This window comes from Danio rerio, chromosome 9 (genome assembly GCF_049306965.1).
Source record: "Danio rerio strain Tuebingen ecotype United States chromosome 9, GRCz12tu, whole genome shotgun sequence".
NCBI lineage: Eukaryota > Metazoa > Chordata > Actinopteri > Cypriniformes > Danionidae > Danio > Danio rerio.
In genome coordinates this window covers 20407574-20420816 of record NC_133184.1, presented here as the reverse complement: position 1 = coordinate 20420816, position 13243 = coordinate 20407574, and the positions used below count along the sequence as shown (strand labels likewise).

The window sequence follows — 13243 nt, the reverse complement described above, 5'->3', positions numbered from 1 at the left end:
TTAAAGAGGAACGTTAAATGTGCTGAACAGTTTGTTATTTATATTTTGCCAAATAAATGACAATAGGCTTGTTTTTAATTTAAAACAGATTATTTTTTCCATAATGATATATAAATGTAATAAATTTGTATTTTAAAAAATAAGTATTTTTTTCATATTTCAAGCTAATCCGACTAGCCAATCCAGCTAAATGAATGCTTAAAATGTATTTAAATCTCATAATTAAATAGAAAATGTAGATTCATTTATTCATTCATTTTCTTGTCAGCTTAGTCCCTTTATTAATCCGGAGTCGCCACAGCGGAATTAACCGCCAACTTATCCAGCAAGTTTTTACGCAGCGGATGCCCTTTCAGCTGCAACTCACCTCTGGGAAAGAAAATGTAGATGTACAACTATAAAAAGGTTCACTTTTTGAGAACCACCACTTTCACCAGGCTTGCTGTGGGCCTGAGCTTAGCCCACAAAACAGAATATTTTTACATATAACAAGCATTTTTACACATAGATGCTCAAAAAATTAACAAGAGTCTTTAAAATCATTATCTGTTCTCTGGATTTGCCATTAGTAGGTCCGTTTGTGTTAAATGTTCATTTGTGTTGTAGAAGAAAAAATAGTACTCTGATAAGGTGTTTTCAGAATTACAAATAAGAATATTGTCATTTAGAAAATGTATTATATATTAAATTTTCACATATTCTATTACATTTTCACATATGACACAATGACTGGGTTTGTAAACAAAAATAAAAAAATCTGAGAACAAAAATCTAAGAACCAAATGATTTGTCAGACAAATTCCTTTCCTGAACAACTCACAAAAATCCACTATCAATCCATTTTAGAAATTGTTGGGATGAAGAAGTTTTTATTCACTGCATTTATCTTTTTATTTCAGAGACAGATTGTATAAGTTTCTGGTAGAATGTATAAATAATCAGTGTGGGTATAAATATCTGAGGTTTATAATGCGAAACTTGTTCCAGACAACAAAGATGGTATTCTCACAATCACAGCTGAAAGCTAAATATAGTTGGATCAGCACACATGTAATAAATTCCTGTTGTATTATAGTGTAGCTTGTCTGAAACAAAGCATATATTTTGAGTTCACATTTTGGATATTATTCATGTTAAAGTAAAACAGCTGAATGTTTTTTTTTTGTGTCTGCTGCACCTAGAACTTTAGTTCTCTGCTCCCCAAACAGCAACAATCAGATTGTGTGAAAAAAAAAAACTGTGTCAGTGCAGATGTGTTTGGTTGCTCTTTTCTGTCTGTGGAAATATCTGGGTTCTCTTTCAGACGAGTTGTTTTGTAAAAACAGAACAAATCTCTGGACTATGTTGACAACATTGTTGTCACAAGGTCTGTTTGCATCTTGTTGATGTAGCTGGCCTGTATAGGCCAACACACACAATAGCAGCTAACTTAAAATAGCGTTTTGCTTAATCGTTCATATGTTTAATCTGTAGTAGGTTATATTTTATAATTAATTTATGTTCAAAATTAAATCTGAAGTCGATTTTTATAAATATAAAATTTTATACATTTAAAACTGGGAACCAGAAATCTATGCCCTGCCTTTTTCGTCTCTCCTTCAATGTCAAATAATAATAACCACGGCGGACAAAAGATGTTATTCTGAGTGTTTGCTGCCACAGTTACCGAAGGCTATAATAAGAAACACCCCTCAACCAACACAGTTGGTCGCACTCGGCTCCACTCGGGCCTCTTCGGAACTCTTCGTCGACCGTCTCCTGGAAACCCCCCTCCCTCCTCGCCTCCGCCCATCCTCGCCAGACTCTCTGGGCTTTATGTCTGGCCGGGTGGACGTGAACTGCCATGCGCGGTCGCCATGTTATCGCGCTCTCCTCCCCTTTTCGGGGACTCGTCACAGGCTCATAGCACTAGCACAGGCTACATTACAAGGAGGCAGCTGGTGAATAGGAGCAGAGTGGGAGAGAGACATTGCGCTAACACAGGAATAAAACAAAAGAAAGCACGGGATGGAATAAAGCAGGACAGCGCTGAGTTGCTCGCTTTCTCTCTGTCATCTGACGCCGGCTGGAGGACTTAGTTTCGTGTGATTTCGTGCTCTGGTGACTGCGATACAACAATTGAAAATGCGCCTGGCAGTTTGAACTGTGATGGGGAGAAACCGTGTCGTTATAAGGTTGGATATTAATCGCCTCGGCCGTCTGTGTCGACTCCTGCACGCTTAAACTTCACCGATATGGTGTGCTGAGTGATTTAGTGAGGATATACCTTTGAAAACAACAGCCGAAGCGAATCCGTGTCGGCTAGCTCGCTAGCGACTGTTAACTTAGCATTGGCATTAGCCTGCTCCTCATGGTGGACATTTAAATACACCTCAAGTGGAATTATTGTGGCAGTTAGAAGAACGTGTTGGTTTTATGTGGAAATTACTCGAACGGCTTGAAGTTGCTTTCCCAAAAGAGCTTGTTCTCTTGAGCTGCGTTTATAACTTTGTCAGAGACTATACTCCAGCAATGAATCACCACGAACGATCCGGAGACTCCGGCAGCGCCCGAAAAATGGTTTACCCCATGAGTTTACCCAGACGGGAGAACAGCAGCAGCACAGTAGGTGGTTCCTCTACATTGACAACTTCAGCAAGCACCAGCCTTAATAGCAACAACTTGATGCTGGCGGATGAATATTCCCCACCAGTGCTGATTCAGTCTCAAACGCAGACTGCGTCCTCGCTCGGGCCCCAGAACCCTCCGCATAGCCTGAGTATCCCCTTGCAGACACCCATGTTACCCCAAACGTTGCCCACTGCAGTTGCACAGATGAAGAAGAAGAGTGGCTTCCAGATCACCAGCGTCACCCCGGCGCAGACATCTGTGAGCACCAACAACAGCATTACAGAAGACACAGAGAGTTGTGACGACCTGGATGAGTCCCACACAGAGGACTTGTCATCCTCTGAAATCATGGATGTGTCTCTTCCACGGGCCAACAATTCAGGAGGTCCTGAAAGAAGCTCCTCTGAGGAGACGCTGAATAATTTTCATGAGGCGGAGACCCCTGGTGCCCTGTCACCCAACCAGCCACCCATTATAACCCAAGCACACCTGCATGGCACCATGGTTAACGGAACTGTTCACCACCACCATCACCACCACCACCATCATCACCATCATAATCCTGTTTCCTCTGGAAAAACCCATCCTGCTGGAGGGACACTGATTGGGGTACCTTTGGGTGCCCCGGTCACATCTGTGGTGACCTCAAGTTCGGCTAGCACAGGCCAGAAAATGCCTTCAAATGTGGTGGGATTGATTGAGAATGCCTCTGTTGGCACAACTAGTGCCATCGGACAGCCTTTGGCTACTCTCGCCTCTGGAACTGGAGTGATTTCTGTGACTTCAGGTGCCACGATTAGTACTGGTAATACTTTAACTAATAATGTTTCCGTGTTAAACTCTGCCAGTGTGCCTGTTGTGGGTGGCAAGACTACCAATAGTAGCAGTGTAAACTACTCCTCTGCTTTGAATAGTATTAGTAACCAAACCCCAAACTTGACCCACGTTCCCAGTGGAATAATCGGCATGGGCATCACCGCTGCTGCCACGGTTTCCGGTAGTGTTGCGTCAACAGGTGGAGGGCAAATGGGGCCAGCTGTCATGGGGCAGCATGCAATGCCTGCACCCTCTGTCCCAGTGATGAGCGCTCAGCCTCAGCAGGCCCAAGTGCCTACTCCTGCCTCCACCAGTTCACGTTTCAGAGTGGTCAAATTGGACTCTACCTCTGAGCCTTTTAAGAAGGGTAGATGGACTTGTACAGAGTACTATGATAAGGAAGCCCCAAATGTGGCATCCTCTGAAAATGCCCCTAGCACCCGAACAGTGGAAAGTATCCGTCAGTGTGTGCCTGAAAGTGTGGCGGGACAGGACCGAGACACAGTCAGCGGGAGCTCTGTCAGCAGCTCAGCTAGCCATTACACTGAAAGTCTGGGCAGCGGTGAAACGGGCGGCCCCTCTACTGTGAAGCAGACCTTCCAGCAGCCCATGTCTCAGATGCAACCCCAAGACTTAGTTCAAGTGCATCTTAAAACGAATGCAGCAGCTCCGATGCCGGCAACAGCAAACATTCAGCAGCAACCGCCTGCATCTATCGGAGGATTGCAGACCACGATTGTTCAATCGTCTGCACCTCTACCCTCTCATATGCCCAAACTGACATATGCCCAAGCAGCCCAATCCCCTCCTGCTCAAGCTCTGCCTGTGGTGACCCAGCAGCAGATGGGCTATCCGCCCGCACAGCAGCCAGCTGCACCAGCCCAGGTAGCACCAACACATGTTAACCCCTTAAGCCAGGGAGGCAGCCTGCCATCTGACTTCTCCCAATCCAAGCAGATCCTGAGCACTGTGCCACCTGGGTCAACAAAAACTCTGCCCCACCTGTCCGCCTCCATCCCTCCTGTGGCTCTCGCTGGTAATGGTCAGATGATCACACCCTCCTCGCAGCCCCCTACTGCTCAGCCACTTCCGCAAGGGCTCCTGCAGCCACAACAGACACCCGCCCCGCAGATGGTCCAGGTTGTGCCGCAGCTGGTGCAGTCCACTGGCACCACTCTTATACAGCAGACACCAGGCCAGCAGCTCACCTCACAACCCTCCATGGAGCAGCAGCAGCAGTCACAGCTCGGCAGTCAAGCCCGTGGCACCCAGTTCGTCCCAGCCGTGACCTCATCAAGCGTGCCTCCTAACATTCAAAGTGATCCCCAGTCCAGTTTGTTTCAGAACGGCTCAAAGGAGACTGGGCCGCAACCTGCTGTTAGCACCCGGCCCTCGGTGATGCCGCTGGAGGATGCCCAGCTACTTCTGTTACAGCACCAGGCTCTGCTCGCACAAACCAAGCCAGCCGGTGGTGAAAGTGCCTCCCAAACCGGTACCTCTCGTGGTCCAGAGGGAAGCAGTGGAGTCAATGCCTTATCCGCCTCGGCCAGCCTGCTGAAGAGTTTACCTGTTGATGGAGAGGAGGATGGGTAAGTTCCACTGCTTGTTTTTTTTAATTGCATTGCTTATTTCAGTTCAATTTAGTTTGTAATTATTTCAGCTTTATTAAAAAAATCACACATGCAGCTCAGCATGGTGATCAGCATTATGCTTTAATCAACTGCTATCAACAAATTGTAGTGTGCAGTGAATATCACAGCAGGGCGATGGCTTTCCACAGCATAGCTAAAATCGCAAGCATAGCTTTTTTTGTAACCTAAAACTGTAGACTGCTAGACTGTATCTTTGGTATTACAGACAGAAAGATTATGCTTTCACCTAACAAGAATTTCGGTCTGCTTGGGGGGAAAAAGGCACACATGAAATCACTTGATAGTGCAGTATTTATGAACTTGACATTTCCTATTGAGACAGGAAGTTGAGCCTGTAGTCTTTTGTTTACCTCACAGCCTCAGACTTTTTTTTAATGCTAGTCGGATGTGTGTGTGTGTGTGTGTGTGTGTGTGTGTGTGTGTGTGTGTGTGTGTGTGTGTGTGTGTGTGTGTGTGGGTGTTACTGATAGGGACTTTTTCATTCTAGAAAGTTGGCCTGTACAATATATTGTTTCAGCATAGATTTTGCAACATGTGACTCTGCAATATTCACACTGCAGGATGTGCAATGTTGAACTGGGATTATAGTTGACCAGACACTACAGTGGAGTCAATGCAAAGTTTAAACTTAGAGTGAGTTTTTATTTGTGTGTGTTTTTCAGGCTTGTGACAGTAAATCAGGTAGTTATTTGTAGCTTAAACATTAATTGTATACAGTGCTTCCCACAGGTTTGAAATATACTTGCGCTGGTCACCGGATTGAAACACACCTTTTACCCACATCAAATAAATATTTAATGAGTGACAAACAAAACATAATTAAATTTTTAACAATAATTTTATTTATGAGATTATTTTACACTTTTTTTTTTTTAAATTGGTTAAAATAAGAAAGACTGTTGGAAAAAAAATCTACTATTTAGCTTACTTTTTTGCTATTCAGGAGCCATGTGCACACGCTGACAGGGTAAAATCTTTTTCTCGCTCTCTTTCAAGTTCAAAGCAAACTTGAATGCCAAATGCATTTTACATACACTTTAAAATTCAATAAGTTAAGGCAACTTAAAGCATTTGAGGAAACCGATTGCTACAAATCAATCGAGTTAAACTAATCTATATGAGTACTGTGAACTTACTCCATTTACGATGAAGTAATGAGATATTTAATTAATCATTACCTTCAACACTGATATATTGTGCAGCCCTGTTATGTAGATATGCTTTCCGACAAAATCATCTTAGGCCCCGTTTACACTAGTGCGTTTTAGTTTTAAAACAGCGTTTTAGATCAATAACGATCCGCGTCCACTTTACCGTTTTACCTAGCGTCTCTGGACATATCTCCGTCCACACCACACCACCCAAAACTTATATCACGTGATCATTCGCGCACTCTAGGCATGCGCTTTCTAGTATAAACAGAAATCATGCGTCTCGCTCGGCATTTGGTTATTGTTAGTCAACAAATGCCGCTTGAACATTAAACGTGATGGCAAAGAAAGCAAGAGAGGTATTTTTGTGGACAGACGACAATGTCGAGTTGTTACTAAACGTAACAAATGAATAACTGCACAATGGCGCCTAAAACAGACAATAGTGCAAACAACGTTCCTATTTTTGTGCCCATGTTGTTGTTTACAGTACTGTCTTCCGCTTAAAGCCATGTGTTATAGTCATGTGATGAGGCTTGACGATTATGGGAAGGATACAGTGACGAAGGCAATGACACAAAAGCCCCAATCAGGTAGTAAATCTCAGCAGTCCCGCCTCCGTTTTCAGATGTCTCCGTTTTTCCTCATCCACACTAAGACGGAGCAGCAGCGTTTCAGAATGAAAACGGTCTTCAGCGTTTTTAAAACGCTCCGTTTTCGGCGCTCGAGAACTCCGGCGTAGTGTGGACGGATGGCGTAACCGTAGCAAAACTTATGCGTTTTAAAACAAAAACGCATTAGTGTAAACGGGGCCTTAGTCAATGTAAGGTTCTGAATTATTTCCAAATAGCTGTTTGAATCATCCAGTGAAAAATTCTATTTATATCGCAGAGAAATGAAATATCACAATGTCAGTTTTAGAGCTGCACAATTTGACACTGCAGAATTTAACAATAATAGAGTGAAGGCTTATCTTCTGCTTCTCTTTTTAAGGCTTGTGGCATTGAAGAGATTTTTAATAGTGCATAAAGAAGTTTAATGAAGATTAATTGTGTTGAATAATTTATATGATGAAAATGAGTGTGGATGGGTGTTTCCCAGTGATGGGTTGCAGCTGGAAGGGCATCCGCAGCATAAAACATGTGCTGGATAAGTTGGGGGTTCATTTCGCTGCGGCGACCCCGGATTAATAAAGGGACTAAGCCGAAAAGAAAATTAATGAATAAATTCATGTAATAAAGACTATGCAATATTATTTTACCTTTGATTATTCAATTTCTGTTCCCGAATGCTGTTAGACTCTCCCCAGAAAACCAGCACTATTTTTCACTTTAACATTAGCTCCATTTGTGTTTATTTCTGACTCTAGTTTGTTTATCATTCATATATAATAAATTACATAAGGTATATTTAAATTTTTCTCCCCTACAAAATCATCCCAATCAATCTAAATTGATGACTTTACTTATAGAGCTATTCAAGTCATCTGGTGAATTTTTATTTCTATCGCAATATATATCGCAGAGAGAATAAATGTATTGCAATGCAAAATGTTTCCTATATTGTGCAGCCCAAGTTAGTTTATTTCTAGTATTGTGCAGCCCTAGATAGTTAACTGTCTAAATGTAAATGTGTGTCAGCTAAAACTGAATCTTATGATTTTATGAGCACTAGAATTAAGGTGACAATCAAGATGAAGTTGCTTGGACTTAAATTTTGGATTTTAATCCTGGATATTATTGAGCTTGCAGCAGATGCTTTCTTTGAATGATTATTACTTCTGACGTGTTTGCTGAAAGCTGTAGCAGTTACACTCAAAAGATCTGTGTCTGTTTAAACTCTTAAGATGTCTACGTTTAGTGCAGACATACAGCAATGTTAGCTTTTTATTCAACCTCAGCTGATTAAAATACCTGTAAATATTTTCTCACTTCATCAATAGTTTTTCAGAGCCTTTTAAAAAGTCAAAAGCTGTAGTAAGCTTCAATCGTGTACATTTCTTTTGCATTTCATTGCAAGGCCTAATATTTTACCAACAAGGCAAGCTCTAATTATAATGTCATAGCTAGTCATGCAGGTTGGAATGAATATATACACACTGTCAAACATACTTCTGGTAACTAAGACAGTGTGACATATGTTTGCATTTATCTAAAGCTGTTCATAGTCATGCAGCATGCTGATGCGCACTTTGTTTATGAGTCGATCAAAAGTAAAGTTTTCTGTGCTTGACGGAGCTTGTCTAACAGATGTCCTAGAGATGACAGAGTTACTCTGTAATCTAACACTCCTTAATGAAACAGATTTGTCACACTGCGTGCATTAATGTGGCACTGCTTGTTTCTCTCAGGTGTTAGTCATGATTTTACTTGAAGATTTTTATCGTCTTTTTTTATAGTCTCTAAAATGTTGTCTGTCTGCTCAGCTATGGCTGCATGATACTTTGTTTTGCTGCAATATACCGTTTTAATTGATAGCTGGAAAGAATTCATTAATTTAGACTGATTATTGAGTCTGGGATTATTCTGCATTATTCTAGACGAAGTGACATTTTCTTTATCACAGTATTCAGTTACTTAAATTGAATAATCAAATGTGAAATAAGACTGTATAGTATTCACTGTACAAAATATTTAATAAATACATCTTTATTAAAGTTACAAACGATAGGATTTCATGTGCCTCAATACTTTCATACCTGGACTTTTGTTTCGGAATCTTGCGTGTTTCCACCAGTTTGCATGATTCGTTTGGCAGATGTGAATCCAGCAATCGTGCTCGGATCCATGCCAAAGAAATCGGTCTGAGATTGCCTGAATGAGGTGGTCTCGGCTCGATTGAAACAAACTCTGAAGCGGATCGATTGCAGTGTGAAAAAGATTCAACAAACTAATGAACCATGCTGTTAAATGCGACTGAATTATTATGGAGAGCTGTTTATCAGTAATCAAAATTGACCGAACAGCAGTCTTGGTTTATCTGTTATTTCTCCCCATAATGTAAAGCTTATTTTGCATAATTCTAGCTAACGGTTATGTATGAAGTCTTACCTCTCTGATTTATATTTGGTGACGATGTCTGTGGGTGTCACCATTCAAAATTAAAGCTCAGCTTTTCGCTTATAATGTCTTACTGCTCATCGTCAGGACGCATGACAGCTGAGCGAGACTCTGCAAAATAAACCCTTAAACTTTGACCAATGTGGGGAGAGTTTTCTTGCACGTAACTTGTATTAGCTCTTTTGGTCAGTTTAGAAACTTTGTTTTTGGTAGGCATGGGCCGGTATAAGATTCTGACGCTATGATGAGCTTGGACATAAATATCACGGTTTCCCAGTATCACAGTATTGAGATTACTGCTCTAAAATAAATTATTTTTAAATGTCTGAGTAAAAAACTATTTTTTCCCCCTTTGTACACAATATATTTTAATTTATATTACATTTAATTTATTTAAAATGTTTTAGAGCAGTAAACATGTCAGACTAAATCATGTGAATTGATCATTGACTTCTGCTGTCTTTATAGGTTTCAAAAACACAGATTTTCTTTTTACAATTTAAAATGGCATCTTTTGATATATTTTCTGCTAGAGATACTGTTATCCTTAAAATCAAAAAAAAAATGTAAATAAAAAAATCTTACTTGTACCTTAGGAACGATATAGCAGAAAATTTTTATTGTTTTAAAACCTTGACTTTTCCAAACTGCGGCATACCTTGAACACCGTTGTCGTCCCATGCCTAGTTCTTGGTGCGGTTCTCTTTCACACAGCAAAGTGCAGCATTATAACTATTTTAATCCCTGTTTTGGAACTAAAGAATCGATCTACAGGTGTGAAAGCACCCTTAAACTCTTGTGCCTGAACACTTACACAGTCACTGGCCTTAAAACACAAGCAAATTACACATTTTTACTTCAATATGGTTAAACTCTTTAGTGACTCTTCTAAAAATCTTCTGTGTTCTGAGCTGTGGCTTCTGGTAAACTATAATCCCAACATATAAACTCAACTTTACACTTCCTCCGATGTGACTTGTAGATGTGCACATTGTGATATCGATGCTGAAATGATATTTTGTGCCGCTCTATGCTCAACCATAGAGTGTCTGAGGTTATTGGATCTGTCTTGGTGCATTTGATGGTCTTATAAATTGTGAATCATCACTTATTGTTGGCCAAAAAGCGTTGGTTGACTTCTAGTTATGCTCAGTGTATGTTTAGTTTCTCATGGCTTTCAGAACGAATGCAGACAGTACCATAATCAATTATGAATATAATACATTTTCTTAAATTATAGCACAATGAAAAAACAACAGCAAAATAGCATAATTTATTCTAGATTCTGCTAACAATTGCTGTAGTCCATAAAAAAAGATGTCTCATTTAAATGTTAAGTTAAATGTTAAGTTAAATGTTTTTCTAAAAGTTCTGTTTGAATGAAGGATTCAGTCACTCCTATTATAGACTTTGTTAATTAAACAGCCTTCGTCTGAAGGGTCAAGTTACCTTTTTAAAAATACACTTTAGTACTCTTTAGGAACTAATATGTATGTTTAAAGTATCAATGTGGTCCCTTTCTGAACTTCTGAAATGACACTGCCCTTTTGATAGCTCATGTATCTTTCTGAGAAAGTTCAAATGTGTTCACAGATATGATAAAGTAATTGTTACATCTATATAATATGCCATTAAAATTAGTTTCTTATTGTTCCGCATAGTTCGGTTGTACATTTCTGATTGGGCAGAACGAAAGTGTGCTCACTCGTTTGCCTAATAAGACACACACAGATGGCAGCACGCATTTGCTCTGGGAGGGGGAAATAAAATAATATATATATTTCATATTGCTGCATCTTGCCATTAGCAAATCGTGATTGCGATTCGATTTCAATTAATTGCATGGCCCTAATTGGAACAAATGAAGAGTAAATGATGACAGAAGTTAATTTTTGGGTGCTCTGTAAAAAAAAAAAAAACTCTACTTAAAGTTGTAAGGCAACTTGCTTGCACAGCTTTTTTGAATTGATTCATCTTTCAACCAAAATACTGTAGTTGACTTTTTTTTAAGTTGAATCAACTAAAAAAAGCTGTGCTGCAAGTTGCCTTAATTTTAAGTTGAGTTTGTTTATTTACAGTGTGAACGATCTTTTTAAGTGTAAAAAAGTGATTAGTTGACTTTAGTTAATGAAAGGGAGTAACACCATTTATTTTAAAACAATTATTTGACTTTACTTAAAGGTAAAAGGGAGTAAATCTGTTGCCTTAATCAAGTAAATGTGCAGCACTATACATAATTATTAAATGATTATGTTGTTATGATACTGGAATTCAGAACCAATCGATACTGGAATTTAAAAACGCCCGTTTTTCGCTAATATTTGCTGTTGAACACCACTGATTTGCCATCGTGTTCATGTGCTCAACAGAAATGACTGTGATTGGCCATGAAGATCATCAGTTCACCAAAATCACAGCTGTTTACCAAGTGTAAACACAGATACAGAGAGTGTTTTAAAGCTGCAATTCATCGGCGGATCGTTTGCATGCCAGCTTATAGACAAACCAGCTGATTGATGTGACTTTGAAACTTCGCTTTGTGACTCAGTAAACAGCAGTAAGTCAGGTGAACTGATGACCTTCACTGCTGGTTGGCCATTGTGTTCATGTGTTTAAAAATGTGCTTAACAGCGTTCAAATATTTCCTGGAAATGGACTATTTTAAAACTTCAGTACTGCTCGGTACTGAATCCCAGTATCAAGACAACCTTAATTAAAACTAAATCAATTTAACAGTTAGAAGTTACAACAGGTACAGTTAAAACATTTTTTTTTTTTTTTTCTAATTTAAAGTCAATTTAATCTTAAGGCAAAAGATTGACACTCTATATAAATATATATTTAAGTAATCAGTTGTTATGTTTTTCTCTTGAATGTAATTATTAGCAGCTTGACACTGTCCTTTTTGAGTTGGGTCGTGATCGTGTGGCAGAGTTGCACATCTGTTGATGTCCATCTTCCTCTGTTAGTTGTCTTATGGGGATTTTATGGCCTTCTAGTCGTGTTGTGCATATCCTTGCTGTCCATATTGACTGGTTTTATATTTGGTTTGATTGTGTTTGGATGAAGGACTACCTGCAGGAGAGGTGACCATTTGAAAATAAAACCGATAAAAAAGCTCAATGAGAAAACAATTTGATATTAACCTGTTTAGTTTGATTTCTCTGTTGTGAAACGCTGTCAGCTGCTGCTGTTTTGCTGTAATGCCACTTACACAGGATGAGATCATGTATTTTCCTATTATTGCTCTTGCTCAATAACAGATTAAGTCAGTGCAAATTATTTGTTTTTTTTATATACTGTTCTTAGCTCACAGTGTTGACTAGCAGCCTCGTATATAAAATTATACGCTTCCGTTTACTTTTTCTTTTTTCTTCATTGTAATCTGCTCTTGGCAGTGATAAAAGCTACACATGAGAGTCTCAATGAATCACTCATTGTGTAGAGATCAAGTAGATTATCTCTCCAATTAATGACCCTGTGGAATGGGAGAGAAGAGGAAATGCTTTCACTCGGCCTGATCGGGCCAGAGCAGATAACGGGGCTGAACTTGAAGCAGGAGATTTGGAGTGCAGAGCCTAAACCATTAACATATTTATATTTTTTAATATTTGTACTTATTTTGTTAACTACTAGCTTTTTAAATTATTTTATTAAAGTTTTTACTTATTTTACTTTTACTCGTTTGTTTTACTATTTTTGCCATTATTTTGTTTTTGATTATTATTATTATTTTAAAATCATTTATTCATTGTACTTTTTATTTTTACTTTTTTACTTTAATTTTTGTACTTATTTTTGTTTTACTTATTTTCTTTTGCTTATTTAATTTATTAGAATTTTTGCTTAAATTTTTTACATTTTAAAATTTTTTTTATTTTACTTTTATTTTTTTACTTTATTTTTACTTATTTAATGTTTTACATTTTCTTTTCCTCCTTATTTTATTTTTATG

The 13243-nt window shown here is 39.0% G+C and overlaps 1 protein-coding gene across 1 annotated transcript in view; it reads left to right on the top strand.

The window, feature by feature from the left end:
* The first annotated feature begins 1864 nt into the window (after positions 1 to 1864).
* The window catches only part of tsc22d1 (TSC22 domain family, member 1), an 83538-nt gene continuing 72159 nt past the window's right edge, over positions 1865 to 13243 (top strand). The window contains exon 1 of the mRNA NM_001328125.1: positions 1865 to 5015. Within this exon, the coding sequence (NP_001315054.1) occupies positions 2416 to 5015 (2600 nt within the window). The 5' untranslated portion in view covers positions 1865 to 2415. The remainder of the gene's footprint in view (positions 5016 to 13243) is intronic.